This window comes from Drosophila suzukii, chromosome X (genome assembly GCF_043229965.1).
Source record: "Drosophila suzukii chromosome X, CBGP_Dsuzu_IsoJpt1.0, whole genome shotgun sequence".
NCBI classification, from domain to species: domain Eukaryota; kingdom Metazoa; phylum Arthropoda; class Insecta; order Diptera; family Drosophilidae; genus Drosophila; species Drosophila suzukii.
In genome coordinates, this window is record NC_092084.1 from 23,524,415 (window position 1) to 23,551,854 (window position 27,440).

The following is a 27,440-nucleotide window of genomic DNA, read 5'->3' on the forward strand; positions in this document are numbered from 1 at the left end:
TTTTAAAATCTTAGATATAGATTTCATAATTGGTTTTGGAAATCTCTATATTAAATCCTTAGGAGTTATGAATATTCAAAAATCTCAGATAGATATAGATGTTATATTTGGTTTTTTAATAAAACGACTTCAGTGTTAAATTTTGCAGAATATAGGGGGGATATAGGAAGGATATAAGAAATTGATGGAAACTTTCTAATCCATTTAGTGACAAGTGCATTACAAATAAGTAATAACTTGTAGCACTGGGATAAAGCCAATAAATAAATAATTAAAATATTAATTGTAAGAATATATATGAAAATAATAATCTCCAAGCTTCTAAAAAGTATTATAAAGTAAATGATAGAATAGAATCTATATTTTCTATATCATGATCATTGTTGGGATCTGCGAAATAGGGATAAAATAACTTAACAAGTTCTATGAATTCTGTAACAATTTTTGCAACAATTACTAAATGTAAAGTAAGGATTTAACTCAAAAAATCCATTAAATTCTGTAACAACTATTGCCACAATTACTAAATTTAAAAAAAGTGTTAACGCCCTTTTTTGTGGTTGGTTTTTACCCGTATTTCGTATAGCTATAAATCTTTATAGCTGCATGCGTGTGAGTTGTGGTTGCATCTACTTAAAAATACATTTATTTTTGCGGCTTACAATGCGCGAGGAGACATGGAAATTGATCAAATATTTATACAGTTTGCATAGTCAATTTACATAAGTCCAGCTGTGTATGGGTGTGAGTGTGTGTGAGTGATTTTGCCCGAGTGTTTTGTGGGTTTTAGTGTGTTTGTTAACCGCACCATACCGCGCCCACATGCCGCCCAACTTTCCATAACCTTGCCCGCTGTCTGTCCGTTTGTGTGTGTGTGTGTGGGTGTTGGTCTGTGTGTGTCTAGCCTTGTCCTGTCTCATCAATGTCAAAGCAATGAACCCGAATATCCATATTGCCAACGCTTCGCTTATTCAATTTTCCCGTCTGTCCATCCAACTGAGTTTTACCCGATTTTCCCTTTGGCTAATACCCTTTTCAAAAGCCTGGCAGCTTAACAAGGGGGCGTACTAAAAGGGGGTGACGGGTGTGAAGGTGGTTGGAGCGGAGGGGGAGGGGGGGGGGGGGGGGGCTTAGGGTATTAACAGCTTCGACTTGGCCCAAAGGAAAACAGCGTTTTTGTTGTTCGGCCCACAATGTTAATGTGTCTATATAAGCATGCACACAAAGGCACACAGTTGCGGACAAGATAATAGCAGTGCAAATTAACCTTTGCCGTGTGTCCACAATTTCATGGCATATTGCTTGAAAGGCTGGCAAAACAATTAGGCACTTTGACTTCGTAATTATATTTATTTGGTTTTTTTTTACAAGGTAAAATGGAATCTATAATGGAATAGGTGGTATTTAAGTTTGTAGTTGTAGGTTACAGATAGTGATTCGAACCATAAAAATTTACTGGTTTAATGATATAATGTAAACTATATTGGGCGAAAACATTAGTTACACCCAAAAAAATATACGCTCTGAATTTATGACATTAGGAACTAATGGCAGTTTTTTTTTTAAGTTAAAACTTTTTTAAATTTACTTTATTTAAAAAATGTTTTCTTAGGGAGTAAATCATTTTTGTAACTTATTTTAAAAATTACCATTCATGAGACTATTTTATTTTAGTGTACAAAGTCCCATTGGGAATATATACACTATAATTGCCTTACTATGTTTCCCCCGACTGTACCTGTGCATATGTTAAGTATATACGCACTCAATTAGAAAGGAAAATGTGGAAAATGGTAGAATCGTTTATGACTCAGCATAGTGTAGTGCGTAACGGCCCCCCCCCCCCACGACTTCGGATTTCACATTTCAGACTTCTAGACCTTCAGACCGCCCGCCCGCATTCGGCCATTAAAAATGTTCAGGCATGTGTAATTGTTTTCCACACAAGATGCCAAAGATATTGAGCCCAAGTCCCTGGGGGTGGTGAAAAAGAAAGGGGGAGGGGGGGATTTAGATCTGGAGTGTGCGTTTGATGTCTATATGGTATGCATAAGTACATGGCTAGATGTAGATGTGGGTATATCGGTGGCATCTATCTTGACAGGTGCCGACAACTTTCGGATAGCAATGTCAATTCTTGTCAAAACAATTTTTTTTTGCCTTCGGTTCGGTTTCTGTTTAGGTTTCGGATTCTCCCCACTCGGTCGGTAGTTATATATATAGCCTATATATGGCAGCCGACCTGGCACACGGATTGTAAGTAGGGTTCCTACTTCGTCGTTGATGGCTTCATTAACTTGGCCCGGCTTGGCTAGCCCCATTGTTTTTTTTTTTTTGCGCTGTCCATCATCTATTGTGAGTTTGCCTGTTCTTTGGACACTTTTTGATGGACTTTTGGCCCGGGGGCCCGGAGGATAAGTCAGACCCATATCGAAAATGTCAGGACTCGCAACTACGACAAGTAGATTGTGTTGTCAGGTTGGCAAACGGTGGAGCTCCGCTCCAGGCAAGTGTTTCAATCAATTCAAGTTTGGGCAAAGTCTAGGACTGCAGGTAAAGTGGCTTAGCGTCCTTTTGTGCTGAAAGGCAGGGTGGTAAACTCATAAACTCTGTAGGTAGCCTTTTCATATCCCCCAGGTGATTTTGTTAACTTTCTGTTGTTACCTTAGCTGTGATGCTTAAGTCCTAATTCAATTGTTATTTATTAAGTGTTTCTAGCAGGTTTTTGGAAGTAGCATAGCTGCTTGTATGATATATAAAACCTTTTGAGCTTGTTTCCATGATGGGAACTATGATAAATTTACTACTATTTAAAGAATAACTATTTCTTGTTAATATACTAAAGTAATACTTATATACCCAGGGATTTACAACACAATTGTCTGTTTCCTTAAACAGAATATTAAAGGAAAGTTAGTCTCTGCTTATTTTCCATAATTTGTATCTAACTATATGGTATTCTGATGAAAAGAATAACGAGTTTTAGTTAACAAAAGTACAAGAAATACTAGATTTTACAACCAGTAATTTGCAAAAGAACTTCCTGGCCCTTAATGAGAATTTTCCAGAAAATATAATCTTTGCCTGATTGTTTCTACGTATAAAGCATATTCCCTTTACCGGTGACATTTTTCCCAAAAATCCCATCTAAGTATGCAATTTTAGACCGGTGTTTCAACTGAAACTGAAACCTTTGACCGTGCTAAAACTGTCAAAAGTCAAAGTTAAGAGCCAAACTGAGATTAGCAGCCGGTTTACAGAGGCGGTAAGTGTACAGATTCCCAGAGGAAGCTATCAGGGTCGGTCCTTATAATCCCAGGGTTTCCGTGCAATTAGAGGGTGACCCCTCAACTTTGGCCAGCCTGTGGCATCCTTTCTATTTCTTTTTTTTTTTTTTTGTTTGCCTTCCATATTTTCCACTCGTTTTTCGTAGCTCGAAAAGAAAAAAAAGTGCCAACAGAGCTTTTGACGAATGCAACGAGGTCGTTGTTGTTGAGGTGGGTTTTTTTTTTTTTTTGGGAGGGGGAAGTGAAAATTCAGGGGGCATAATGTTTTGTGTGGGGACTCCTGGCACAGGATAAAACCTGGCCAAGTTAACGATTTTCTTGTTTTTTTGTGTGCTCTGCGAATGAAATTTATGTAGAGGGTCCTGCTCCTGTTTGGGCACAAAAAAAAAATTGCCAAAGGACTCGGCCACTCGGCACTCTGCCTCTGATTTTGAGTTGTGCAATAAATTTTTATCTGTACATGGCTGCCAGTCAGCAGTCAGCAGGACCTGAACGTGAGTGTGAATCCTGTGGATTGAAGGGTTTCCCGGCCCGTCCCGTTGGCCATTAAACAACGCCGTCACAGTCTGAAAACCGGAGGACCTGAGAACCTGAGGCGGCCATTACACAATAGAATTCTCCTGTCTGTGTCGCTCCAAATTATTTGTATTGCCTTCCTTTCAGTGCTGTCGGTTCTTTTGGCCATTAAAAAGGAGGTTAACTGGAAAAGAAAAGAAAGTCAGGGGAAACCGGTCGATTTGAGGAGCTTACAACATCTTAAAAGCCTATTTCTGTTTTTTAATAATATCATTATATATTTGTTTTAAAGCTGAAGATAAAAAACGACCATAAATATCGCTTTTATAATACTTTATAAAATTATGGTGGTTTTGTATTATAAGATCATATTATTTGGATTGTAATTTGGCACGTATTTCAATTTATTATACTATTTATTTATATTTATATATTTTTAAAGATATATTCTGTTGATATACCCTTATAATTATTTCCATGGAAATATGTCGGTTCTTTCCTTTTTAAGAGGTTTTCCTTTTATTGTGCCCATGGCAACATTTATATAATTTATCTAATTGATTGACAGATAGATTGATTTTAAACAATAGAAGCCATTAGTGCACATTTTAAAATGCCAACATACCGCAAATGTAACCTTTCTATCCCATCCAGAGTTAATAAAGCCAGCAATTGGCACTTAATTACGGAATAACAGGTATTTCCACTTCAATGGCGGCCAATAGGGGATGCAACAATTGATGGAATAAAGGCCGAAACGACAGCACTACAATTCGATTGTAGTTCGAGGTCCTGTGCCCATGGTCCTTTTGGCTTTATTGTTATTGGCCAAGCTGCGTTGCGGGCCATGTTTTAACGCTGAGTGCTGAATGACATCTGGGTCACCTGGGGCTCCCCGACCTGCATATATAATATATAGCTACCTACATTCACCCGTTTAACTTATTCCAGGCCCATTCGGAGCTGAGGTTCCTCCTTTGACCATCGACGAGGACATTCACATTGTACATCTCCTTATTTTATTTTGTCCTTTTGGTTCCATTACTTCTATCCAGTGCATGCTGAATGGAATTTGTGGGGGGGCTGTCAGTAGGTGTATGTACTGTACTGTACAGTGCGTTGCCCGGTTGTAAGGCGATTGATGGCTTAATGCCCCATGTTGCGGTGTCGTAACAAGGGGACTCCCACCTTGGATTACCGTGATTTGTTGTGCTTAGCAATCGAATTTGATTGGCCATTGTACAGGAGAAAAGTAAATTATCAATTTAAGTAGGTGAGCTTATGGCGGCCATGGAATATTATGGGTTAAGGGAAGGTTATTGATTGGTATTCTTATAAGGCTGGATTGGTAGTTGTAACTACTTATGTATTTCCATATTATATAATTATTCACATTATGTTCTAGACTTCGCCGCAATTGAATTACATACTTTACCTTTAATTAAAGGGGAATTATAGGTTATAACTACATATTTTCGAGACCTTAGAATATGTATTTTGTTATATACAAAAATAGTATAATTAATTAGCTGCTATATAATTCAAATTTGGATTACTTAATTGCTTTTAGTGATAGCTTTTGCATTAGTGAATAATGCTTTCTCATTGGCAAAGCATCTCATAAATTTGCTAAAATCAGTGTTTAATTTACAAATATTTATGGGGCGATTATCGTCAAACAATCCAAATGAATTACACAGCTGAGCCGCACTGTACGTGCCTGTGCTCGATAAAGCAATCATTTTAATGGTGCGATTAAATTTTCATCAGTTCTACTCATCGAACGAAATCGAATTAAGGCTCGGCGCTTCGAAAGACGAGATGTTTATCAAGTATTCCAGATTCATCTATGAATGAATATTTTTCTGCTGACTCATACATATTTGCTTTTTTTATTCGTTTCGACCAGAGTGACTGACTGACAAATCAATCAATAAGCAATGGATGATATTTATTTATAGGATAACCCATCAAGAATGGCTCATAAACAATTGAATTCATTTGCGACCCGAAAATGCGATTGCATTTGCCGTCGTCAAGAGAGAAAAAGAATTTTAACCCAATTTGAAGCAAGAACGTTCCGCACGTTCCACACTCCTCGTCCGTCCCTTATATCTTCGGGGGTATTTTAGACCAGTGGCGTGCAAAGGGGGTTGTACTTTAAAATGTACTTAAGATGGAGAAAAAAAACTACACGATGTACTGACAATAATAAAAACCTTAGAATTTTCCTTATCACTTTAATATTTTTAATACCAGACCTAAGAGTATACCAATATTCGAAATAAATAGTATTTTTAAAGTCAAAATTTGGATATTTTTGCTTTTTTTTCTTACATTTACTTCAGTAATAATTGGAAAACTAAGAAAAAGGTATAAGGGATTTTTGACTTAGGACCATCCTTTCAAGATCTTAGTTACCCTACCCCCTGGATCAACTCCTGCGTGCGCCACTGCCCTCATCCGTATCTGTATCTATGGCATTCTGCCTGGCACGGACTCCTCTGATATGGTCTTTGGTCTTTGGTCTATGGGCTATGGGCTATGGGGCCCCCAACTATTATTAGCGGCACGCTCGACATGCAAACGTATAATGGATTCATATATATTATGTGTGTATGGTATGGTATGTGTGCCTGCACATGTGGGCCATACAATGTCGGTGATATATATGGATATATATGGCCATGCCAGCCAGTCATCCAGCAGAATTCATTACTCTGCAGGTGTTCAAATTTTCACATTTTTCGTCCAGGTCCCCGAAAATGTCCTTTTGTCCTGGTACAACGTTTGCCGTTGCCCCAAAAGAACACTGTGAGAAAATTTAGACTGGACTTGAAAATTTCCAAAAAGTGTATTCGATTTTAAAGTTGAGTTGACATTTTTAACAAACAAATATTTAAAGAGAAATTATTTTTGTCCAATTAATTTTTTATATAGTTAGTTAGTTGGAAAACTATTAAAAGTTTGAGGCACTGTTGATTACAAACATTAAAATAAACTTTTTTTTGATGCCCCTATTATAAATTGTATATTTTTTTTAGTTTTCATTTTTTTTAGATGTATTTCTCGCTTTTACCAACCTCATTTACAATTCTCGTTCGTATTTATAGCTGAATTATTGATTTTCATTTGTAACATTTTCGAGATTTGTTTCAAATTTTTTGTTCGTTCTTTTTTTTTGAGGTTGTCCTTTCCGTTTCTCTTTTTTTTTTTCATATGGGTGACTTGCGGTCAACGAGCTTTCCCGCATTTCCCGCTTTTTCCTGCCACATGTGTGTGCGATGGCTTTGAAGCTTTTGTGGCTTATCAGTTCTTTGGCCAACGAGGTCCAACTTCTGGCAAATAGTTTTCCCGGAAAGCTTGGCCACAGCTTTCGAACCGGTCTTTCATTTCATTTTCCATTTTCTTTATGGGCTCCTAAGCCGCTCCTTTGTCTTTTTCTTGGACTCACTTCACTTGTTTCTGACTTTATGACTTGTGATTTCTTTTACCTTCAGTTTCTTTTAGTTAAGTTGATTATTTCATTTCCATAAGGATTTTCTTTTTGTTTAATGCTCGTTTTCCTTAAACTATGAATTAAGTTAAGATGGCAGTGGTTTTATTTACACTTAATTATTTAATACAAGAGTGAAATAAATAATAAACGAAATCGAATGCAGACTGTTAAATTTTTGATGAGAGTCTTGTTCAGTTTCTGCCATTCAATCAAAATCTTTTGTTTATATTAATGTTATGGTCCGTAAAATAGTTCATCAAATTTTGGTGCTATAACAACATTTACAAGAAAAACTTAACATGATTTAAATTTACCAAAACGAAAAGAAAACTAATGAAATCAAATAGCACTGTTACATTTTTATGAGATTTTTGTTACTATTCTACCATCAAGGTAAAAGCGTTTGTTTATATTAAGTTATTGTTATGATGTTATAACAACAATTCCAAGAAAAAAGTTTAAAAAAATACTTCACATTATTTTATATTATACTTTTTTATCAGCCAAAAATTGTTTTAATATTTTTCGAGCAGTTAAATTTGACAAAATAATTATACAAAGAATTTAAAAAAAAAAGTTTTTAATTTAATACAATTCAGATAGCATTTTTAATGAATTTAACATTTGATTTTTCCTGTATTACAGATGTCAATTCAGAAGCTAAACGACACCAGCAATTCGGGCTACGTGAGTTCCGAGGAGACGGACTCGCTGCTGGTGAGCAGCTCGAATCCCTCCAAGGGCGGCGGTCGGACGGCCCTGCTCCGCCAGGTGAAGAGTAGCTCCACGAATGGCCCAACGACGGGGGCGTCCACCTCCTCATCCGGATCGGTGACGGGTTCCGGTTCCGGTGGTGGATCGGCAACGGGATCGAATTCCGCAGCTGGTGCTGGGGCTTCCAAGCCGCAATTGATGCGGCAGGATCGCACTTCCACATATCTGACGAGTCCACAGCAGTCGCAGCATGTGAGGATGGGCTCGGAGGAGAGTATGCGAGGTGGCAGTGGTGCCGCCGGTCATGATGAGGATGTGGAACAGGGCCTGGTCCGTAGTAGCATAGTGCCTGACATTGAAGTACACGAAGAGGACCAAGAACAGGGATCGGGAAAGGGATCCGGAACGATGACCACGACGACCAATAACCAACAGCAACAACCGACCATATCAATTATGAATTTAAGCCTAAAGCCCGGCGATAGTCATAGCCATAGCTCCAGTCCGGGCAGTCATCCCAATTTGGGTACCTCATCATATCAGAATCTCGCATCGAGCATACCGCCCAGTGTGCCCAGTCGCTGTAGGGCGTGCCGCAATTGCAGCCGACGTGCTTCCACCACGCCCACCACGCTGATCGATCGCTCCGCCTCCCGCGACAGTGTGAAAAGTGCCTTCCAGCAGGGCAATCTCAGTGGCTCGATGGCCATTTGCATATCCAATTCGGCCCTGCCGCAACAGCAACAGCAGCAGCAGCAATATCATCTGCAACAGCAGCAACACTATCAATTGCAGCAGCAACATCTGCAACATTTGCAACAGCAGCAGCAACAGCAGGTGCCACCCGTTTTGATCACATCATCGCCAACGAATGGATCACGGATAATACGGCAAAGTTCACAGCCGGAATCGAGCAGTACGGCAATTTGCTGCGGACCGCATTCCGCCTGCGTTGGCCACGCCCACTCGCATTCGCATACGGTTCCAAACGTCTCGCTGAAGCAACTGCGCGAAAGTTCCGGCGATGGAATCGCCGGCATTGCAGCGGACTCCCTGCGGATTAATGGGGGAATGCGGCCCTTCAAGCAGGTGAGAATTCAACGGTTAATAAAAAATGAAAAACGCCCTTCGCCAGAACACCCGACCTCCCTTTTTCGTTTTTAAGGATGAGGCAAACTTAGTTACCCGCACTCGAAAAAAATATCAGGGAAAATTCGCCTTTAAATTTTAGTATCCTCAATTGATTTCATATATACATTGCTTTTAAGTACAATGTTAAATATATATTTAAATATATTGTTGCAACTTGGTTGGAAAAAAAAAAGAAATTTTAAGGTGACCAGCACTGTGAAGTAAACAAGGTTACATAATTTATTATAAACATAACTCTTCTAAGAACATTTAAAAATATATATCAAAATACAGCGTTGCCATTTTGTTTGGAACAATTGTGAAATTTTAAGGTGACCAGCCTTGTAATATAAACATGGTTATATCATTGAAGAGCTCAAGACGCTGGTTACTTTAAAATGTGATATAATAGGATATGTTTATTCCATTTATTTAAAGTTACTAAAACAAAGCTTAATTCCTTTACAACATATCAAAAGCGATTTTCTAATCTCGCCCCTTTTTTTTCGAGTGCCCACAATGCCATGACTCCCTTGTACATAATTCATGTATGTACATAAGCCATCTGCAATCAGCTCATAAATGCCCGAGTGGCCCAAGAGTACCCTTAGCGCTCGGTGTATACACAGACCTCTATGTATCCTATATAGTATATTAACTCAGCATATCCCTTCTCTATACATAAGTTTATAGCCGTAAATTGGATGTTATGTAGCCACTATCGCACTCGATGTTTTCTGTGTTCATAAAGACAATTCTCAGATCATTCCTTGTGTAGATTGTATAGTTGGGTTGAGGGATATTCAAGTTCAGTGGAAAAAAGTAGAAGTCAATTTAATTACGAGTACATGTGGTATTTATTAACTTAAAGTATTTTGAAAAGTTTTAATGTTAAAAAATTATTAGAAATTTAAAGTGGCCAGTCTTGCAGGAAGCGATAAAAGAGTGACCATAGTAATTAAAGAATTACAAAAGAAAGCATTTGTGAAAAATATGTTATGTGGGCTCTTGATTGTCTGCAGTAGACTATTATTAATGATATTTTTAGGCCTAGTCAAATCGCCCACATTTTTTATGTCCCACTTATAGAATCTATCAATAGTTTACCGTACTCCAATGCTATTTCCTAGATGTATCTATCACCGTCACAAACACTGCCAATAACTCATCTCCATAAACACAAGAAAATCCCCTCCCAAGATGTTTTTTATGCTCAGTTCGTATTTCTTTATTTATGCCATAGATGTTTTCTAATAATCATAAAACGCTGCCCATTTGTGATTTGCTTACTTTGTTGCTGTTGTTCTTTCGGTTTGCTTTCACTGACTTTATTCCTTCTCCCTCTTTAGGCCATTTAACGTATTTCGCGCGCCAAAATCCAATTAGTGAAAATCAATATTGCTCATACGCGGCGTTGGTTCAACAATTATTTTGTTCATTTGCCCGCTTGGCCGCCCCCCCCCCCCCCCCCCCCCCCCCCCAAAATATATACCTACCTATATATTTCTTTTAATTTTTCTTTATTTCTTCTCAGCTTTGTTTTTGCATTACTTTCGGTGGGCATAACATGCCATTTGATCGGTGGGGAAATACAGAATGGAAATGGAAAATGGAAATGGGGTCTTAGTAGGTGGGCCCAAGAGCATTTAGCATTTAGAATTTTACCATTTAATGGTGGATATCCAGCAAACGCAATTAAGACATTTCTTTCCTGCAGCCGGCAAATTGATTATTCATGAGGCAATTGAATTGTTAAGTGCTAGGGAAAATACCATTTCTAGTTCGCTCTATCTATATCTTTCATCTCTCCTTTATAATTAATATCAATTTACGCCCAACGTGTCTGAACTTTTGCCGTCCATAAATATCTAAAAAAAAAAAAAGCAACAAGAAACGAGAAGTAAATATATATAGATGGGGAAAAAATGATATCGCTTCTTCCTTCATGCTGGCAGTGACCTTACCATGATTGATGAATGTTTTCACTCTTTGACATTTGCCGTCGCGTTTTCCTATTTTTCTCTTCCGATGACCCCGGTTACCGCCCCCTATTTTGTGTTTTTTTTTCCCCCAGTCTTTATAGATAATTGCGTTGGGTTCTCTGGCAGACACTTTCGGCAATAGTCAGGGGGATAAGAAGTAGTCTTTAAAAAAGGGAGAAATAGGGGGGGGCGGTAACAGTAAAACATTTATGGAAGCTTCAGAGCTTTTCGTTTTCAAAAAACTAGCGGTAAGGATAGCGAAAGTAAATGGTATAAATGAGCGGGGGGAATCCCCCACATTTAACGGCCCTCCACGCAAATGGGCCAAAAGCTTTCAAGCCACATTTAACACGAATAAAAAAGACAACAAACAATTTGTATATGCAATTCCCCTGCGGTCACCTTTTTTACACTTAACCCCCTCGCTTTCGTTTCGCGAGCTTTCCGCTAAGCTTTTCCCGCATGGGGTTAAGTGTAAAGCGAAAGCTTCAACGTATTTCAAGTTTTCAATTGTCTTCGGTTTTCCGCTTTTCCATTTTCCGCTGCTGTTGACCCCTCCATTGTTGTTTTTATTGTTTAAAAGCTCTCTATTTAATTATGCAACATGCAACGAACTTTTCATCCATTCCACACACACACACTATTTATATAAAAAAAAAACCTCGCAGTCCCTCAGGATCACACACGTGCCGTCATTACTTATCAGGCATATCCCTACTTTTCTAGTTTGAAAACCCCTTTGGCGCATAAATACTACTAGTATCTCATAATAGACTTTTGGCTGTCCCTTAGGTTCAGATATATATCTTCCTAATACTTTTTTCACATATCTAATACTTCATTACTAACTCTACCGTATATATCATATCTTTGTAATCAAATATAGCCCTTAGTTATAATACTAATATCTATAATATCTATGTATGTAGTTTCGACAGTATTCTTAAATAACCAAACTCTTGTATACTTTTATCTAAATTTATGGACAGTGCGTTTTGTAAGAGCAAAGTGGGTTAATCGATTTGGTTTTATTTTTTAAAGTTTTAAAACATTTTAAGAATACTTAAATAAATATTTTCGTTTAATAACATACTAACTATTTACATTTTATTTTCTATGGCTTTTTTCATTGAATCTATATATTAGGTCAATGATAATAATCTTATGTTGTATTTTAAAGATTCAAATAGTATCAAAACAAACTAATACAAATCGGATAAACCACCTGTTACTTTCGCAACGCACTGTACTCGCAGGACTATATCTATGTCTAATTTCTAGGTATTTCAATCGCTTTCATCCGTTCAGATCCATAATCCTATGTCTAAGTCCCCGCCCAAAAACCCAGAAACTCCCAATTGGTAATCCCCAACCGAAAGTAGCTTAGCTTACCTAACTAACTAAGTTAACTTAAATCATCTGTACTAATCGCTGTCGCATCAACTCTCGCAATCTCTTCAGGGCGTTCTTCTAATGCCTCGCACCTTGTCCGAAAGCCGAAAGTTGCGCCTTCGAAGAGCCTTCACCGAGGCCACTAACGAAACGCTCCAATGCTCCAAAATGGTATTTAAGAAAAACAAACAACAAAAATAATGCAAAACTACAAAACAAAACCCATTTGCCAAAACTAACCATTTTGTGTTATGTGTACATAAATATTTAGAATGAACCAAAGTAGTTCCAAACTTCCAAAAAAAACCAACCAAAAAACAAAAAAACCCAAATTAATACCAAAAGTTCATTTTCAATGGCACCGCAATGACCTTTCCGCCTCCCAGCGGTCAAGTAGCTTGTTATCGATAACATTATGCATTATGCTGCAAAATGCTAAATGCCTCTGTGCAATCGGTTTGCGTTTGGCATTATTTTCTTCCTAGTGTGCACTGCGTCAATGTCCAATATTCAATCTCCCCATAGAAATCTCACTGAAATAAAAAAAAAAACAAAAAAAAATGAAACTCAAAAATACCTGTTTTAAAACCGTTTTGAGCATTTTGGCCGCTTGTAGCTCAAGTTTAAGTTTCCGCATCCCATAATCTCGCATCCACTTCCAAATCCGCTTCAGCAACCCGTATGCTTTTGCATCCGTTCTTGAATGTAGATCCGTAGTTAATGTATCACCCCTAATTAGATTACGTATATGATTTAACCGAAGATTTATCGCCGCAGGTAAGATGTTGTCGGAAATTTGTAGATTTCTTTTGCACTGATTGTCGTTATTTGTGATGAAAACAAATTGCACCGATTAGTTTTGATAATATTATAATCTTATAGGGGGAATTATCTACGGGGAAAAAGTGTAATTTCGAAAAAATGGTTTTCCAGGTCAAACTTTTTAAGCCATTCAATACATTAGTTTTAAAATATGAGATATTTATATATTTACTATATTCTCAAATTAAATATTTTTTTAATATATCGACTGTTAGGAATTTTGGTATTAATTAAATATCCAGGGTATTTGTCAGGTGTAGCGTTGTCTTTTTTTCGGGGGCCCGCAATTAAGTGCTGAGCGGAAGCGTTTAACATTTCCCTCAGTAAAAGCTGCAACATTTTTATTTCCATGACGTCGACGCGATCAGGTGTTCCCCGTTTGCGTTCTTTCCCGTACACCCTCTCTCCGTTTTTTCACCAACGGATATTTCTCTCATCGCTCTCGAAAATAGTTTCTCTCATCTGGGCCATCCACCTGCTGCTTTTTGTCCACTTGGATCCCACCTTCCAATTGCGATCCGCAATCCACACGATCCAAGCATGCTGATGGAAGAAGTTGTTCTTTGTAAAGAGGTATTACCAGTGAACATGGGTATATTGTCGGTCTAAAATTTGAGGATTACGATTTTGGTTTTTGGGTTCGGGTTTGAAGCAATACACTCAGTTTTCAGATTTCACATCTTTCTTGATCCATTTTGAATTTTAGACGATCTTAATGGATCAATATCAGTCAAATGATTTATCGGCTTCTCATCTATCTTATCTACTTATTAAATAATTAGCTTTTTTGAATACTGGGCATCGAAAAGTCGGTACTTAGGATCGGGGACATAATCGTTCTCCTTGGTTCCGTTGTATTAGCGGAACAAAAAAGAAGAACAAAAAGGCAGGAGCGCACCAGATTGGAATATAAATAAAACTTTTGGTGGCCAGACCATTTGTGCGGCACCGTCGGAAGGGATCGCTCTCGATCTCGATCTCAATTTGGATCTTGGGAACTCTCGTTGTCTGTCGCTCATTTTCCAGATCGGTTGCGGATCGGATCCGATCGGATCGGTCAATAATGGACGTGAACGGCTTGTGGAAATGCTGAATTGTGTTTGCTGCTTCCCGGATTCTGTTTACATTCTGGACAATTACGCAGTCTAAAGTCGAAATACTGTTGGTCCGAAATAGTCCCAATTCAGATTAAAATTAAATCAAAACCCATCGGTTTTTCATCGGTTGCGGTTCATGGATTTGATTTTTCCGCGAAGAAAATCCTTTTTTTTTTTGCTGTGCGTGTTTTTGTTTCATGTTGGTTGACAATGCGCCAGTTGCTTGGCCTGCGAAATTGTGAAATATAATGAATTCCAGGAAGAAAGTGTATAAATCATTGTTTAAACATTGCGGTCTTAGCCTGTAACCGGCAAAATCTGAGAATTGCCAATTAAAATAAACAATGTACTTCTTTTCTCGAAATATCTTTGAATAGTAATTAAGGCAACATGTTTGTATGTACTGGTAATTTACTGAAAACATAAATATTTGCCTTCCATTAAGAAAACAAAAACAGTGAGCTGGACAAAGGAAACGGTTCTTGAAAATGTTCCATTCTTGGAAAATTTTTGATCTTCAGTAAAGATTTAAACTTTGGATGCTTAAATGAAATTTTTTCAACCGCGGAACGAATCTCTTATAAAATATGAAATAAAACACAATATTAAGTGAAAAGAACTTTGATCCTATTATAATAAAAGGATATTATTATAAGAAAAGAGATCTTAAAGGAAAAACGTTATATTGTGAAGTCCCAAAAGAACTTTTTGGATCTTGGAGGAGAGCAGAGCATGTCGCCGGCCTTCTGCATGGATAACAATTGTAATCAGGGCGCTCTCAATAGGAAATGCCATGCCACGCCCCCTCCGCCCACGCCGGTGGTCGTGTCAACGTCATCGACCCCATCGGCCTCCCCCTCCCCAACTATCACGCCCTTCCCCTCGCCCACCCCCTCGCGTTCGCCATCGCTGACGCTGATGATGATGACGTCGCCTCAGCCCCAGATGCCGCAGATACCGCAAACGCAAACGCAGACGCAAATGTCGCAGCGGCTAACGCCGATGACGCGAACGGGCAGTGTCGGTGGCACCACGAGTGCCGCCCGCAGGAACTCCCTTTGGCTGGAAACGCTGCGCAACACACGCAAGCTGTCCTACGCCAACGAGCGGCCCATTCTGGTAAGACTACTTACACTCAACAAAAAATTTCGTCTTGTTTCCCTGCATAATCAGCGAAAAAGCTTGCTTCTTGGGCAAACCTTTGATTGTTGTAAGCGAATAGTAATTCAATTGGAAATCACAGCTTCAGACCTTTTACGGATAACTTAAAAACATAGAGCTTTAAAAACATCGATTTAACTATCGATATTTTCGATTGTTTTCGAACATCTATGTTTCCTGACGTTCCATTCGAGGGTAAGGACTAACAAGTAAATTAAAAAATCATTAAAATGGTAATTGTATTTTACTTTACTTTCCTGAAAAACTTAGATACTACAACTACTATTTTTTTGAAAAACAATCGAAAATATCGTGAGTTGCAAAATTGATGTGCTTTAAATATCCAACAAATCCCCTTGCTGTCAAAGTATAGATAATATTTTTATATAATTAATATTTCTATGGAAACTTTATAAAATGAAAAAAAGGCCTTAAGAAACAGCTCTCAATTTTTTTATTTATCATTAATGGTAACAAGAAAAATATTTAAATTAATATAACTTTATTCTTAAATTTTAAATTTAAGACATTTTTTCTGTTTTAATTTAAATACCAACAGATTTCAATGATCGTTAAAGTAAAATATACATTCGCGCCTGATACAAAAAGCCTTGAAAACACTTATTGACGTGTCAAAAAGTATGCTACAAAATATTTCCAACTGTACAACGAGTCGTATACGTTATTATTGGCTTCAAGGTTTCAAGGAGGAACACGCATACGACATGTTGATCAAGAGATATGAGAAAATTTTGTTGTAAAATGTATATGCATTTTGTAGCAAGTTTTTTATGCTCGAACTATACAATTGATTTAAAAATATTTCCTCAGTGCTGACAAAAAACTATGACGTATCTAGCTTATCTGCTGGCCATTTGTATGCCCATTTCCATTCGCCATTTCGTCGGCGGCTTCCACGTGTCCACGTTGCCACAGAGTCCAAAACTATAAAAATAAATAAATCGCCCGCGTTTCTTCTCTCTGTCTCTGTCTCTGTCTCCTTCTCTGTCTCCCATCTCTTTCTACTGTCTCTGTACGATTCGAAGTTATTTTCAACCAAAGCATCTGCAAAACAAAACAAAAACAATTTGCAGACACACGATGGAGCTCTTGGGGAAAAGGTTTGGGCAACGAAACTTTTTTACCCTGTAGAAAGTGGCGAAAGTTTTACCAAATTTTCGACGAACTGCTAAATCTCAGTGGTTGTACAAAAAGCAGAAGAAAACAAATTTTGCAGAGTAAATACTGCCACTGGGAATTTATATGGGTTTTATACAGATTGCAGTTTTCAAATAAAAAGTACAGGCTACGTTTTTAGCAAACTAAAACTTTAAGATGTCTTTCCATCTCAGGGTAATGTGCTGATAATAATATAAATACAGAATGAGGAACGTGGGACATAATAATCAGTAATAATTGCTGTAACAAAAATAATTTTGAAATACGAGCAAAAAATACACAAGTGATACAATTTAAGTTATAGTTCCTTAAATTGATGAATTCTACAGTAACGACTTTTTAATTGTTTATTTTTCTGCATACCCAGTATACAACACTCTAAATATAAGACAGATATATTCCAGATATACTAGGTAACGCCATAAAGAGTGACCAATTGAAAACACCCTTATGGGAAAGATAATGGCAGGATATTAATTTGAGGAGTGGGGGCTATGAAAGCAATAACACAAAACAAATGTGGGAAAAAGGCACATCAACAAAGGAGGCAGACAAGGGGGCGGGTCTGAAGAGGGGTGGCCATCCTATTTGGCTATTCCATCATCAGTATTCGAAACACAAGAAAAACGCCCATAAAGACATAAAGTTTGCTCAAGTGTTCGGATCGTATCGCCCGTCGACTCGAGCATCTGTATAAATCGCTTTGATATATTGTTTACAAGGCAGGCGTTTTCGAATCCGATTCGGATTTGGATAACGATCGCATCATCATCGTCGTCGTCGTCATCTCTATATTGTGAGAATTGCAATAAAGTAGATTCAGGGTCAAAATTTTCGGGTTAAAGATAGTCCATAAATAAGGCTACCGCTTTATTTTCTTGGTTACATATCTGGCATATATAGAGCTCCTTGCCGATTGACCAGGCAATTCTGGGGCAATTTAAACAATGCCAATCGCGGCGTAATTAATGGCATATGGGCAATGAAAGAACGGAACCCTTGGGGAACAAAAAAACCGGTCCTCAGATCGTGGACATGAATTATCGATGAGTGTCCGCTATACCATACTATATGCTATATAAGTATATTCCCTATTCCAGTACCCCCCCTTCAAATGTAAATGGGGCGGAACAACACATGCGTGCATATTTAGATGATGATAAATATTATACACATGCAGTCCCAATGGGTATTACGGGGTGTCATCTGAAATATTTAAGGCGTTTACTTTCCGACTTTTGACTTGATGTCCACATGTCTGTATTTCGAGGACTTTCAATCGACCAAGAGTCAACTTTGTGTGTCAGTCTATCTACGTTTGGGTTTACTTTGGACATGGGTTCTCCAACGACCATTCGCCTTCACGCGACTGTGAAAAATGTTGGCCCAGGTGGCCTCAATAGTCCAATAACTTATTGCCACGGCATTATGCGGCGAAAAATAGTCGAGGAACTTTTTAAAATTTCATGATAATAGTCTTCGACCGCGACTGCAGTTTATACGATATATATATATTATATATCCGTTTAGATGGATGTGCCACAGTGCCCCATGCCCGGCCATATATCTTAGCAAGTGCATGCACGCTGTTTGCCCAAGTGTCCATCAATAAAATATGACAAGAGGCACTTTCAGCTTTCAGGACTGTCCCCGAACCGTAAACCGTAAACCGTTCGCCGCAAAACTAAAGACCACATCGCACATTGAACGGTTCGAATGGATGGGTCTGAAATCGTCGCCGTCGTCTAAAGGTCGCGCCATACAGCGACTACCGACTATACCGACTATACCGAGTCCCCTTGTACAGCTGTTCTGAGTCATTTGCCAAGGCATATGTGCTTTGGTCAGTTCAGCAGATGTCCCAATGTCCGGCCTTTGAGGGCATACACCTGTGCAGGTGCAGCGATGACCGGGTTGATCTATGATTCATTCACCCCGCGATCATTTGTATAGCGATAAGGGGGCTTTTCTGACGTTCCCCAGAGGGTTTAGAAGGGTTCTATATCATAAAGATCTAGAGTCCTTAACTTTACCAGTTATAACTCTTTGCCAAAAGTCACAAGTGATTTACGGCTTTATATTTTTCGAATTGTTTGACACCCTTTATATTATATATTATTAAGCATTCCAGATTTTAAGAAAGTTGACCCACCCAGATAAAAAAGTTAATTAGATATGATGATCATCTTAATGAAAGCAGTATGATCAGTATAAATCCTATCAAGATATCTCTTTTTCTTTTTCGTTTGCGACTTCAGGAATTTTGAAGGAGAGATAAATGACACTTAATAAATTTACCATGTGCATATATTAAAGTTGCACATCCTTAAAGTTTATGGTCAATATATTTTTTATTTTTGTTCCGTTATTGCTTAAATTAACAATGAAATTGCTGTGACATAAATGTTTTTTCAGGCTCTATAAAAAACCGTTTAATTTAAAGTTTGTTTTTATAACTCCAAAAGCGTTAGCTAAGATTAAAAAAAAAAGGTATTAAATATAAGCTTAAATGTTCTAAGTGAACTTAAAGCTTGTTGTTGACATATCCTGAAAACTAAATAAAGAGCAAACCTCTGAAAACTCGATTGCTGTGAATGACTTAAACTAAAACTACTTGAGTAAGGACCAAGACATGGCTAGTCAAAACAAAGATCCCCAAATTGCCACTTGCTAATCCGCAGAATTTTTGTGAGTCAGCTTTTAGTCGCCTCCGCTCGTTTTTATGGGCAGACAATCAAGGACTAAGCCACCGCTGAAGATGGATCCAATCCTGGCCATCGAAGAACCGAATCCCCGTATTGAAAACGAGAGAAAGTGGGGGGCAGGAGGTGCCGGAATGGCAAATGGCTGACAAATGCATAAAGTTTTCATTTCAATGAATTATTCAAAATCCGACATGACAACATTTTGACTATCTGTCGTTTGCGTTGACATTTCTATTTGATATCTGGGTCGAGTCGACGATTGTGCAAAAGCAGGAGGATATGGAATGGAATGAGATGGGTATGTCACATGGAGGGGGTCTCGAGTCCGGACTGCGGACTCCGGAGGTTCGGATTTAGGTGCGATGTCCTATGTGCACGTTAATGTCATCCTCAAGTGATGGACACTCGAGACAATTGCCGTTGAAGCTGCACAAAATGCATTAATTTATTTAAATGAGTGGCACTTTAATAAGGCTTTGTAGTACCATATGAATGAAGTGGTTGTTGCCGCCCACGAATTCCAGGTAAGGGATTCCGAGCTCAAGTTGTTGATTGTTTTGCCCCGGCAAGAAAAGCCGCTTTATTGCACTGCGCAAAAAATATAGCCAAATGTTATTAAGCTTAAAATAAATATATCTTTATTTGTGTGTAATTTTCGTTTCACACCATAGATACATTTTTTAAGAGTCTCTTAAACCTAAAGTTTGATAAAATTATTATATTTAAATTCAATATATACCTATGTATATCATTTGTTTATTTATTTTTAAAGTGAATTGTAACATAGGTAAAGATTTATAAGATCTTACAAAGTAAAACAGAAATAGCCTTGAATTATTATGTTTTTTCCTCTGTTTATAAGTACTAGTTGAAAAGGGCCCGATCCTAATTAGACGGATGAAAACAAGGCAATGCAATACCCATTTGAATTCGATGCGGATGCAATATGCATTGAAGTTCTCCGTGGCTCGAGTGTGATTCCTTATGATTCCTGATGCGGTATTAAAGGCTTAAAGAGGGGCTAAATGGAATAGAGAAGTGGGTGGGTTTCGAGGATTGAAAGAATGTGGGGGATGTGCGTCGCTATGCCATCAACTTCGGTTGCTAGGCCAATTCATTTGTCAGTTCATCAGCGCCGAAGAATGCATCCTCGTATCTGTGAGAGCGTTATTTAAGTGTGTGCCAGTGCGGGTGTATCTGTGTGATTTATGTGTGTGCGTGTGTGCGAGAGCGAGGTGGGCCGACAGTGGAACCTCGCTAAAGCAAACCGCCACATGGTGTTACCATTTCAAGAACATGTATCTGATCAATTTATTTACAAACTAAATGTTGATTTAAAATATATTATTAATAAATAAATCTTGTCCTAATCTCCTAACGATTTGGACATACATTGTACATTACACTTGAAATGACCCACTTAAAAATTTTTTACATAGTTCTTAGAATGCTAGGCAATGTTAAATTATATTTTTAAATTATATAACATTTTTAACCAACTCTTATATTTATTTTCGACGAATGAAGCAAATTTATTTCATGATTTTTTTACATATTAAAAAAAACCTATTCATAGACTAATGATAGATTTATGCATATAAAAAATCTGAAAAAATCGAAATGGATTGAAAGAAAATAAAAAAAATATTTTTAAGTTAAACAGTTAAAACAAATTATTTTTACGACTGAGGGACTTGAATAAAACGATAAGTAGTTTACAAAACTTTGGATTTGAAGACCATCCTTATCGAGGCTCTATCGTATGTCCTTTGCATGCACAAAATATAGCTGAACAACGTGACTACAGTCGAATACGACTGGGGCAGCGGCAATTGCCGATGACAATGAAATCGCGTAGCTGGAACTTTGAATTGAGCATCCATTTGGGACTGCCTAGATGTGAGGGGGAGTACGGGGGTCCTGCGGGGGAGCATGGGCGGTGGGAGGGGCGCGGAGACCATCACCTTACGCAAATCGGAGTTATCCAATGCGCAGGACCATCCGAAGGCCACGGACAAAGCCGCTCTCTCTTTTTCTCTTTCTCGCTCATACTCTCTTCCTCTGGCGGATGCAAGAAGTGGTTTTCGGGGGCTAGAATACCCCTCAAGAATTTGTGAACCTAAAATGTATGGTTTTATAATATTACTAGATTAATAAAACAAAATTTTTTTTTCTAAAGTAGTTTCATAATATAATGGTACCTTAATAAACCCTTAAAAATCATTTCATTAACTTGTTATAACTCCACATAAGCTACATCGAATATTTCATATTTGATTATATCAAATAAAAGTTAATACTAGTATTGCTATTTTTATAAAAATAACATTTCTTTCTTGCTCTACAAAAAAAAAAAAACAATAATTATACTGTCATTACTTGAAAAACAATTTGTAAACATCAGAAAGGTTCCCTAAGAGTATGGCTATATCTTTAAATGATTTTCGATATGAGTCATACAACATTTTTATCAGCTAATATTTCAAGATCCTTTTTGTAGTTTTAGTGAAACTCCGCCCTCTGTCTACGCCCCTGTCTTTTGTACTGCTTTCTCTCTCTCTTCTTGCTTTCTAAAAAAGTAATTTTGAATGCCTCGTAAAGGAGTATCTCTCGATGTGCGACTGTCTGTGTGTAACCGCAAAAGGATTAACTTGTAAAGTTCAATTTTGATTTTCGTATCGCGTGCCAGTCGACCATTATTATAGTTACTTTTTAGTTAACTGAAGGACCAAAAAAAAAGAATAACCCAAAGTCATAACCAAAGCTCAAAGTTCAATCAAGAAGAAGCAGAAGCGCCAACGGCAGCTTCTTCTTTTCAATTCTATTTCTCTTCCTCTGCCGCAGTCGACGTCGCTCTGCCTCTCCTTAAAGTTCGCTGGTGTGCGTGTGTGGGTGCGCTACTCCTACTGCTTTGTGCGTGTATTCGTGGGTGCGTGCAAGCGAGATGGCCATAGCACACTCCTACAGAGAGAGAGGACTAAAGTTGAGTGAATTGGAAATCAGTCAAAAGAAGACAGAGAGAGAGAAAAAAGAGAGAGGGAGAGAGTGAAAGGCGAGGCGGCGCCGACTCTCTCTCCGACTTTCTCCAACTCTCGCTCCCCTTTGCCCCCTTCCCCACCTTAGATTTTGGGTGCTCCTTTAGCGTGCCGCCAAATTAAACACACATGACATTGCCAATTCATTATGCCCAAAAACGAAATTGCAATTGCAATGGCAGCGAAAAGTAAAAAAGAAAACAGCAGGCAGCTCTGCCACCGAGAGCACCGACTGCGACGGCGGCAGCGACAGCTGATAAAGACAGTTTGACAGGCAAATCTGGGTCTAAAGAAGAAGACTGGCAGCACCCCTTAGCCACACACCCAAAACACACACCAACACCCCTTTGCAGGCTGCTCACTTTTTAAAGGTACAGGTCAATCTCCAAAAAAGGAATTTAATTAACTCTTTAAAATCCTGCAAATGTATGCTTTTCCAAAAAGTATGCTATACTTTACTAACAAGTTTTGGAAGTGTTAAAAAATGCTTTTTTCGCACCGGTCTGTAAAAAATTTTCAATAGTAATTTACTAAGAATTTGAAAATTTAAACGTTTTAAAAATATGTTTTTATATAATCTTCAACTTTATTACTTTTATTCTAATTTTGTATGAATTTTCCTACTAATCAATCAATTTTGTTTCTAAAAACAATTGCTTGTCATTTTTTCTCCTTTTAACCTTTTATAAAATGCGAAGTTAAGTCTGGGTTACAATTTGTTTAATAGTGTGATCAGGCATTTTTTCTCGAACCACTAAACAACCTTTTGAAATATAAAGCTTTTTTCAAATACTTACAATTTTTTGTAGGGGTTTCACTGTGCTTAGTTTAACTTAAAACTTTTAAGCCAAGTTACATTTTGATCGGGAAAAAATATGGATTATTTATAGACTTTTAAAGACAGCAATCAAATTTCAGTTGCCATTCCGTAGGTTTCACTGTATTTCTGGGGCTATTTATCAACTGTGGCTTGGTAACGGGATCTGGAAGCGAAGAGATCGGGTGTTCCGTTCTGTTCTGCTTCTGGTTTCGTGTCCTCTCTTCGTTCTTCGCACTTCGCACACTGCTCTTGGCTCTCTCCTTCGTAACGGGAAAAACTGTGGTCGAGTTAATTCGAACTGGCTCTGCTGCCGGCGTCGCTGCCAGCGGCGACTGCGACTGAGACGCTGGCCGTTGGCGTCCTCGCCGCCGCTTTTGAAGATTCCGTTTCGTTTCGTTTCATTTTCAGTTCTCGGTCGGTTTCTGTTTCAGTCTGTATTGTGTTTACACCCATGGCTGACGTAGCGAGCGCAGAAGAGCTAAACCTTCAAAGGCGAAAAATAATAATACAATAAATAATAACATACAACAACAAAAATATCGAAATATATATATAAAACAAAAAGAGTATTATATATATATATATATACATAATAACAGATGAAACAAAAAAAACAACCACAACAAGAAAGGCATGAACAGGAGCTACAATAATTTTAATAACGTTAATAGCCACAATTACAATTACAATTACCAACAACAGTTATCGTTCAAGTTACCGTTACACTTACAATTACGTTTACGAGTCCCGTTTTTTTTTCCAGTGCGTGCGTGTATGTGAAATTGTTATTATTAACAACAACAACAGCAAACAAACAAAATAGAGAAGAAATAGCGTTACTTTTCTTTTAACCGGATTCCGGTACTTACACACACTCACACACACACTCAGACACAAACAACCACACACACACCCACTCCGCTCACACGCACACGCACACACGAATCCCATACACACCCACACACAGAGAGTCGAACAAACATTGAAAATGAAAGACGAAACAATGCGATAACGGGATAACTATAACAAACAAATCAAACTACAAGAAGCAGAAGAGGAAGACGAGCAAATAAGAGAAAGAAGAAACCAACAAGCGAATTAAGGTGAATAACAATGCGATATTTAGTGGGATATATTTGGGGGGGATATTTAAAAACTGACCAAAAAAAGCAAAACAAATAAAATAGCCCTAGCAAAAGTAACGGGAGTACCTCTGCCAACGTCTCTGCCGGCAAAGCATCGCCTCCGGCCCAAGAGAAAGTAAAAAATAAAGTAAATGGAAATAAAAAAGGAAAACAGCCAGAGAGGGCATACACATAAAAGACTCATAAAGCCGAAGAAAACAGCTAAAGAACAGAAATAACAAGAAAAAAGAGCTGGGATAACGCCGAACAAAGGCGAAAGTAATATATCACAATATTTCCCATCCATAGATAAATATCTCTTGCAATACTCTCCATAAAGATGTTGGCCCAAAAAATTGGCAAAGGAAAATAAAGTGGCAGAGGAAAGCCGGAACAAAGAAAGTTACCGTATATGTAGTTTATATTGAGAGGTTTCGCAAAGATAAGTACATCTTGGTCCTTATAAAGACAGCTTTAACTTATGGTTCTTTTACTTTTTAAGAATATAATAAAATAGGAATTAACAAGTATGAAAATCAATAATGATTTGAGTACATTTATAACTAAGCAAGTTTGTGGGTTTAATTTAGTAATTTTTAACAAGATGGTTTTATAATCCTCAAGATTGACAAACAAATATAAAACTTAGGAAATGAGTAATATGAATCTGATAAATATTATTGAAGAAAAAATACCTACCAAAAATGGCCGCGAATAATAGAAAACCATCTTGTATTTTATAAGTGTCTTGCAGCCCCATATAATATATTGCCTTTTTACCATTATTAAAAGTGTAAATAGAACAGAGAACATCATCATTACCTGAAAATATCAATCGACTTTATTGAATGTATATATAAATTGACATCAGCAAAAACCCATTCAAAAAAGTAGATAGACCTCTTATCGTTGCTCCACACTTTCTGATAGAAAATATAGCATATTTCTTGGCGCCCGCTACTCGGCGGAGGAAAAAAATACGCGAAAACTTTCAACCGAAGCGTAGGCAAAATTTATGATTTTCCCGCATATGTGTGCGGACGAGAAGATATATATACTCTGATAGATATATATTGCAATATGTGAGTAATGGAAGGGCGCAAAGAAAGAAGCCCAAAGAGTGATTCAAACTTTTTTTTGGTTCAACCATAAACTTTTCTGCGCCTTGAATATTTTATGAAAGGCAGATGAAGTACACAAGTTGAAGTAAAGTCCATCATTAAGCGACCAATATATATATATATTGGACTTTATAAAAGACAACGAAAACATCTCGTGTAAATTTCAAAGTAAAAGTAAGAGAGGGATAATATTAATATAATTACAGTCACTCGAGGGGGGAGGACAAGTAGGGGCTTTGCCTGTCATATCTCTTCAGCATTCCGGCTAAGAGTTACGACACATTTTGGCCATACTTTCATCTGCTTTCTCTCCCTTTTTCTCGGTATTTTGGCCCGACGTTCTGTTTTCTGTTATTTTTTTTTTGGTTTTTTTCTTCTTTGGTGCTTTTGCTACACTTCAAGTTGAGTTATCCTAGTCATAGCCCTTGGAGACTGGCTCAAGTCAACCCATTTAACCGGCAGCACATGGACACATTTTTGTGTGTTGTTTCTCATGGCCCTGTCTTACCTGATTTTCCTTCAACCTAACTAACTTTGCTGAGTTTTTCCAGCTTTTCTCTTGGCTTTTCTCCTAGGTTTTGATCCCTCATCCCTGGTAGTTTTTACTCCTAGTTTTATGACATTTTCTGTTTCTGTTTTCGATGGTGTAGAAATTTCAAGCCGGTTGCATTAAGTTTCAGTTCCGGCTTGTTGATTGACATTTCCTCTGCGCTCTCTCTCTCTCTCTATTTTTTTTTTTTGTGACTTTGTCACATGCCGTGTGCGTGTGTGCGTTCGTGTTAGCCGTATCCCTTAGCCGGCTGACAGTTTTGGCCAAAAAAAAAGAAGGGGGGCGTGGAAAAAAATGACATTTTTTCGTGTAGCAATGGCCATGGCAATGGCAATCTTATGCAACTCGCTTCGTTTGATAAACCGCAAGTGGCACTGGAAATGTGTGTGGGTGGCTGGCTGGGCGCTTGTTATGTAAGGCCTTGGATGTAACAACAATGGCCAAGATAAGAGCATCGAAGAGCCAGGCGCAAACGAAATGAGCAGCGAAACGTGAAAAACTCCAAATAATCTACAATAAAACAAGAGGGGGGAAAACGCAGAAAAACGGGAAATAAATGAAAGAAAGAAAGGAAAAAAACAAAAAAAAGAAAAAAGAAAAAAAAGAATGAATGGCAACGGGGCGGATGGTGAATGTCGGTTATTGCGTATACGTCATGTTGCCAACGTTTGCTGCTGCTGTTATTGTTGTTGTTGTTATTATTAGGCAGGCGTGGCCAAGTGGGCGGCTGGCACTCGAAAGATAACGCATACGCCGCATGGGTCCATGTTCGCCGCTTAAAAAGATGCAAATCCCAATGAGGCCCACTGGCTGCAAACAATTCTGAATTATTAAGTTACTCAATCAGGCTTGGCCCCTAAGACCTTAAACTCACTTGAAATGGGATTTGGCCGAGGGTTTACGTACGTCTCTGCTGTTGGTTGGATTATATATCTCCCCTCGTTTTCCGCGAATTTTTGGTAGGTGCCTTACAATTGAAGGTGGAAAATAACAAAATAACCGAATAAAAAAGAAAAAATATATTTTCAATTAACAAATTCGCCTTTCGAACGTTCGCGTTATGGGGCGCACGCATAAACAAATCTACAGGGCAAAAAGTTCCGGGATGAGGAGAATTTCTTTAAGGGATTAAATTTCCATGCCTCAGCACACACAAACAAACGTACACAGAGAGGAAAAATTATAATTGATATATTTACATGAAAATATTTACAGTTTGGAGCTTATACCTTTCAAAAACACCTAATATTTCAAAATGGTTCCTTTAAATAAAAAGGTAACTCATTGTACATTTAAAATAATTGA

The 27,440-nt window shown here is 37.9% G+C and overlaps 1 protein-coding gene across 14 annotated transcripts in view; it reads left to right on the top strand.

Moving 5' to 3' along the window:
• SK (small conductance calcium-activated potassium channel) overlaps positions 1 to 27,440 on the top strand; it is a 67,096-nt gene that overhangs the window by 5,519 nt on the left and 34,137 nt on the right. For 10 of the 14 annotated variants that reach the window (XR_010654748.2, XM_065867637.2, XM_017067611.4 and 7 more), the window contains exons 2-3: positions 7,948 to 9,105; positions 12,591 to 12,692. Coding sequence is in view for 13 of the 14 variants with exons in the window: in XM_065867637.2 (XP_065723709.2) it covers positions 7,948 to 9,105; positions 12,591 to 12,692 (1,260 nt within the window). In the remaining variant the exon portion in view is untranslated. Of the gene's footprint in view, positions 1 to 7,947; positions 9,106 to 12,590; positions 12,693 to 15,157; positions 15,560 to 27,440 lie in introns of those variants that run through there. The other 4 variants (XM_017067620.4, XM_017067623.4, XM_065867640.2 and 1 more) reach the window with 2 other exon arrangements.